Source organism: Pinus tabuliformis, chromosome 4_2 (genome assembly GCF_031772625.1).
Source record: "Pinus tabuliformis cultivar Carrire ecotype Pingquan chromosome 4_2, CPIR1, whole genome shotgun sequence".
Lineage (NCBI taxonomy): Eukaryota > Viridiplantae > Streptophyta > Pinopsida > Pinales > Pinaceae > Pinus > Pinus tabuliformis.
In genome coordinates, this window is record NC_142304.1 from 603233593 (window position 1) to 603239592 (window position 6000).

General features: G+C 38.3%; 1 protein-coding gene across 4 annotated transcripts in view; it reads right to left on the reverse strand.

Moving 5' to 3' along the window:
* The window catches only part of LOC149170728 (Metallopeptidase M24 family protein), a 446763-nt gene extending 442368 nt beyond the window's left edge, over positions 1 to 4395 (reverse strand). For 2 of the 4 annotated variants that reach the window (XR_016259003.1, XM_089424001.1), the window contains exon 1: positions 4107 to 4395. Coding sequence is in view for 2 of the 4 variants with exons in the window: in XM_089424001.1 (XP_089280127.1) it covers positions 4107 to 4169 (63 nt within the window). In the remaining 2 variants the exon portion in view is untranslated. Of the gene's footprint in view, positions 1 to 2671; positions 2837 to 4106 lie in introns of all 4 variants that reach the window. The other 2 variants (XM_089424003.1, XM_089424000.1) reach the window with 2 other exon arrangements.
* Between the last annotated feature and the right edge of the window lie 1605 nt (positions 4396 to 6000).

The following is a 6000-nucleotide window of genomic DNA, read 5'->3' on the forward strand; positions in this document are numbered from 1 at the left end:
TGTCATTTCTTTCTTGGAATGTAAGAGGGAAGACTATCTCGAGTTGCAAAAAAATTGTACAAGGTCTGCTAAAGAAGCCCAAACCCAATGTGTTTTTTCTTCAACAAGTCAAGCCTACTAGTTTTGATTCAAAGTGCAAACTAAGTTATTGTTGGAGTGGACCGTTTTAGGCTAATAATCATTCCCATGGGAGTGGAGGGGTTGTCATTTCCATCTCCCACTACCTTCAAGGTTTTGTTGTTGAACAAGGATATGATCCTTCCATAGATGTGTGTGAATTATGTCATTGTTACAAGGCAAGCTTTTGGGTTTCTACTCAATCTATGCTCCAAACTCTAGTATTAAGACATGTGCACTTTAGGAGTGGATGGCTTCATCTCTCTCAAATGTTGAGAGGATTCTTGGGGGTGATTTCAACATGGTTGAGTGGTGTGGTGATAGGTATGGTGGAACTAGCACTGTTATCTCTAGCTCTAAGAAGTAGGCATGGACTATTTGCAAGACTTATTTACAAGCTTTTGATCCCAACTATAAGAAGAAAAGTTTGGATTATTGGGGTTGGTTCACTTGGCGTAACCTCAACGGGTTAATGGAAAATTTCAAGTGAGATTGGATCATTTCTATAAAGTATAAACCTTGAGATGGTACTAGAAAGCTTTGACCTATACATATGTTGCTAGAGGCTACAAGATTCGATCACTAGCCCATTTAATCTACCATTTCCCTAGGTCATGTAAACTATACTCCTCTTGCATTCGTGTTCAAGCTTAATGTTTCTCATCTCAAATCTTTTGATTTCAAAGCGTTGGTCCACAAAGTCTAGAAGCTCTCCCCTCAACCCCAAGGGGATAGGGGTTGGTTCCTCTGGTGGGATGTGATTATATGTAGATCTATGAGGTTTACAAGGGGCTAGGGCCAATTAATGGCCCGAAGTTGAAGAGGGAAATTCAAAGCCACTAGGCTACAACTGGAGAAGGTTGGGGTGTTTCTAGAAGAAAATCTTCATGATATTGCTTTTCAAAAGGAAGTAACAAAGTTAGAAACAATGATCTACAAAGAGAAGTATACTTGCAAGAGCACACATATAATCACAAATTGCAATGGAAGGATTGGAGGGCTTTAGCATGTCAAAAGGCCTTCCTTTCTTTTAACAAGATCATCATCAAAGATATTATTGGGTTGTTCCCCCAAAGGACATGTACAAGCTGAATATCAACATGCAAGGCCCTTCCTAGAGAGACTGGGGATGGGTATTTAGCAAATGGATTCAGCAATTTGATTCCCAAAAGTCATATTCCTTGCTCCACCAAAAGCACACCTATCCTTAATGCTCAATGGGCTTTTCCTGATCCTAAGTAGAGGTGGATTCACGGGCTTCATGGTGTTTAGTCCATGTGCTTGTCATATAAGCTGCAAGTATTTGCATGGCTAGTTATCTATCAAGATTGCCCAAGGCATGCTTGGATAAAAGTGAGCTAACAGATGGACTTTGTCTAACTTGTGGTAAGCTGAACACAATGAAGTACATTTTTGGCGGCACCCATTTGCTAGAAACTGCTAGCAGCATATTCAAGATCAGCACTCAATTTTATTTTAGGGTAAAGAACATTGGCAAGATGCAACCTTTGGTGACTTGAGGTATCATGTGCTTTCACCTTTCACAGAGATTTGGAATTGCCTTACCAGCACTCAATCTCTGATAAACTACTTCTTTACTTACCTGAGTCAAGGTTACCTCTTGAGTTCGATAGATCAAATCATATGGCCTATGTACTGGATACCACAAAATCAAAGAATTTCATAAACACCTTAGGAGTGGAATTTGAAAGGACCAACACTTGGGTTGAGGAAGTTTTTGAGAGTTCCATGGTGGGTGAAGATGGTGTTAAGTATTTTTCTTCTTGAGAATTCTAGTTATTCTTCTAGTGGTTCCATGGATATAATGAAGGAGGGCTTGGCTCCTTTCATTCTCTAAGCCATGATTGTGATGGAGGCTGGGTTGCCTGCCTTTGTGGATGGCATTTTAATTTGTTGATATTAAAAAATATGACTAAAAAATTAATAATAGTATGTTTAATGTTTACAATAATATTGTTACCATTCACAATCACAATAATGTTTACAATTATTATAACAGTTGGGGGACTGGGTAGTTCCCCAACTGTTATAATATTGTACCAAAGAATACAAAAAGGGGGCTTGGAGGTTTGCATTTGGCTAGCCATAACTCTCGGATCAGATGTGCCAATCTTTAAACTAATGAAATATCCATATGTTGCTTGCAATTGCCTCTCTAATTTATTAGAAATTGAAATGAAAATTTTATTTATGTCCTCTGAAGACCAAAATAGGCGAAAAGGACTGGCAATTACAGGCAGCAATAAGAGTCAAACCAAAACAGAAGGGTGCAGAATACCCCATAAAATGAGATGAAATGAAATGAAAAATGAGTACACGAGCAACATAACATGAAATGTCATAAACATGTGTATACAAGTAGGCTGTCCCAAGAAGGAAAACCCTATAAAGGGAAACCAAGCCAGTGAAGAAACATGATTTGGACAAAGATGCAGCTGCCACAAAGGGTAGAGGGAGCCCCTCTTGGATAATGTCCTTTGAATAGTTTCCCAGACTAACAAGGCCCTTGAGGATAATCCTGGGAGACATCAACCTGCTTTCGGCACTGAAGAATATGCACGACTGTTCTGAGAATTCAGGACCAAAGAATTTGCAGTAGAAAGAAAAGAAACTGATAATCCATCTCCTGTAGATGTCCTGTATAAACGGCTGTTCTGAGCAGCTCTGATCCATATGCAGGGTTGGCCATCCTCGGTCACTGATTCAAATTCAAAGAAGGATGTGAAACTATGTGAAGTAATAGTGTTAAGCACACTAAGCTAATGGTTCAAATTATGAGTTTGATTTGGACGTAGGTAAATAGATGAATGGCTGTAAGACTGTTTGCAGTGGAATTAGGTTCCATTAGTCCAATATTGCCATCAACAAATATAGATGCAGATTATGTAACTAGAGAATAATGAACTCTTTGTTATTTTATAATTACAAATGCATAGAAGAGATGGCTCTTGATTTTCTTGTCTACGCAAAGAGGAGACAGCTCTTGCTCTTCTTGTTTATGTACTACCATATTTTACCAGCAGTAAATGATGACTGACAAAAAGGAAGGAGTTATTTCCGTCATTACCATGTTCGAACAAACATGAGTGTTTTATCTGGATTCGAATTTGGCTGTGATCAAAACGTGAAACCAGACCTCAAATGTCATAAACCCCATCTAGATTTCAAAAAACTTAATGAGGCTTTAACGTAATACTAAGCTAGATCACACAGTAGAAACCATTTTGTCAAGGTTATAGAATTTATATATGTACCTGTGTGTTTTGCGGGTTCGTGTAATTTTTGTCTTTGTGATGCCTTCTTAGTTGCAAGCTTACTAAAAGAAATGACATTAGGGGTTTGTTCCACCTCAACATCACTATCTATCTATATGCCATTCTTTTTCCAGTTTACTTTAACTTGGTTGAATTCTATCAATTCTCTCGTTTCATTTTTCTTTAAAGAATGGCTACTGGAGAAAACTTTAAATTACAACTGGTTAACCACTGCCGTGATCCAGCTTTTGCTGACCATTTAAGTATACATTTAAAAAACCACCTAGAGAATAAAAGAAGTTGTCTGAGCCTCAGGGATATTCACTGCATAAGCTTTATCCACAATCACTGATGGTCTTTCATATCATCAATAATTCAAAAGATAAAGTGCAAAAAGTATCATGTGCATTCAACAAGTACGGGTTCTAATCTTCAACCTCCTTTCTCGATTCATGAAATCTAGGGTTTCAGCGGAAAGGGTACGATTTTGCAGTTGTGTTGAAGATGGAACTAGGGTTTTGCGTGCTGGTTAAGGTTCAGATTCTCATGCGTTTCAAACGTCGAAGGATCAGATAGAGTTTGAATGTTCAGAAATATGATTCTAGAGTATTAGACTTCGCAAATGGTGTTTAAATTCTCTCCACATATGAAAATCATGCAAGTATTCAAACGAAATACAGATTACGAGAAATGGGCTAAATCTTCTTGGCTCACCAGCCTGTGTTTGACTCTAGAAACGAAAGCCTTCATAAGAATTCCTCGCACGCCCATGGCCATGGTCGTGCTCTGCTATTTACACGGTGAATCTCGTTAGAAGGTAAACCTTCAAATTACACGCTGAATTTCGTTTGGAGGGAAACCTTCGAAACCGAAAAAAGGAATTTTAAGAGGGCTTCGCGCCACGCTTCCCCACTAAAATAGCTTTAACCGTGCGGATGCGTGGAATCAATCGCCACTAAAATAGGTTTAACCGTGCGGATGCGTGGAATCAATCCCCACTAAAATAGCATTGACCGTGCGGATGCGTGGAATCAATCCCCACTAAAATAGCATTAACCGTGCGGATGCGTGGAATCAATCCATGAGATGGCATTCAAACAAGTACCCAAGCATGTGGCAATAATAGGCCTATCCTAGGAAAAGTTATGGATGATTTTGCTTTCTATAGTCTCACATTCACACTTTTCACCTCATCATCTCATCTTTATGAAATCAAATGAAATGAAATTTTAATGGCCACAAGACTTGATATAGTGTATGGGACCACTAGTGTTCATGTTTTTTGCCTTTTGCAATTCAATCTTCTTATTATTCAAATTAATAATGAGTTGACCCAATCTTCTAACAGTGCTCTCACTGAGAAGACAATGCCAAGAAACCAATGTTAACATACTGTTGTAACTGTCTCTAATGTCTCTAAAAGCATCACATTCCAAAATGAAATGTTTTTCCGATTCCACTACCCCAGAAGTGCAAAAAGTACACACCCACTCTTCCCAAGCTTCTTTAGGTCTTTTCCACCGGCCTATTTCGCATTGCGATTGATGCGAGTTAGTTCTTAATTGAGCAATAAGAATCTTTACTCTCGAGGGAATGTTAGCTCCAATGTACTCTTTTTGTTGGAGATCACACGTGGGGTTGAATTCTTGAACATAATACTTCTTCTTTCTACCCAATTCTTTTCCCCATGTATGCTTACGAAACTTCTCCATAACATAACTCTTTAAATCCTTGCTATTTGTGGGACGTGCATTGAGGTAAATATTTCATTTTTGCATCCATTGGTTGTTTTGCTTCATCCATGATTTCTTTCTTTCACTCATTCCTTCATTGAAGATAACTTTAGGTCATCTACCTTCTCCCATTTGCTCAATTCTCTAAAGATACCTTATGAGATGCACCATAGCAGTTGCTTCAATGGAAGTTGCTCTCGTTTCACTCAGCAATATCTCATAAGAATTGTTAAATGCAAAACAGAGATTGGAGGTTTTAGAAGCTAAAAAGCATGAAAGAGATCATAAAAATCATATAATAACAATTGAGAACAAGCCTTTAGCAGAAAGTAATAAAGTTTTGAAAGAACAAGTGGCATTGCTAAAGGAAGCTCTTATAATAGGGAAGACAGAATGGAAACACATGAAGGCGGATGTGAAAAACATAAAGAAATCTATAGTGGAAAGTACAGAGGTGGTGAATGCGAAACCATCCTAGGATAAAGGGAAAGTGGTTTGCCAAAATAGACAACCATGAAGAGAAAGCAAGAGAAGAAAGGAAAGGAGATTCCACAAAGTTTTCAAAACTTGGGCTCAAGTTATTAGCAATTTTGCGAATAGGGAAGGAGAAACAAACATTTGGGTTGACAACATGCAAGATAGAGAAAGCAAGGAAATACAAAATAGAGCAACAAACATAATTATTAAAGGGGTGAAAGACTGAGAAAAATGAATGTACTCTTGACCTTGCAAGGGACTTCTTGAAAGACAAGTTGTTATGGCAAGGACAAATATGCCAAGCATGGAGGGTGGATAAGTTTAACGGTGAGAGAGTCAGACCCATAAAAGCCATCATGCCAAGCTTGTGTGATAAATATATCATTCTAAGCAAGAAG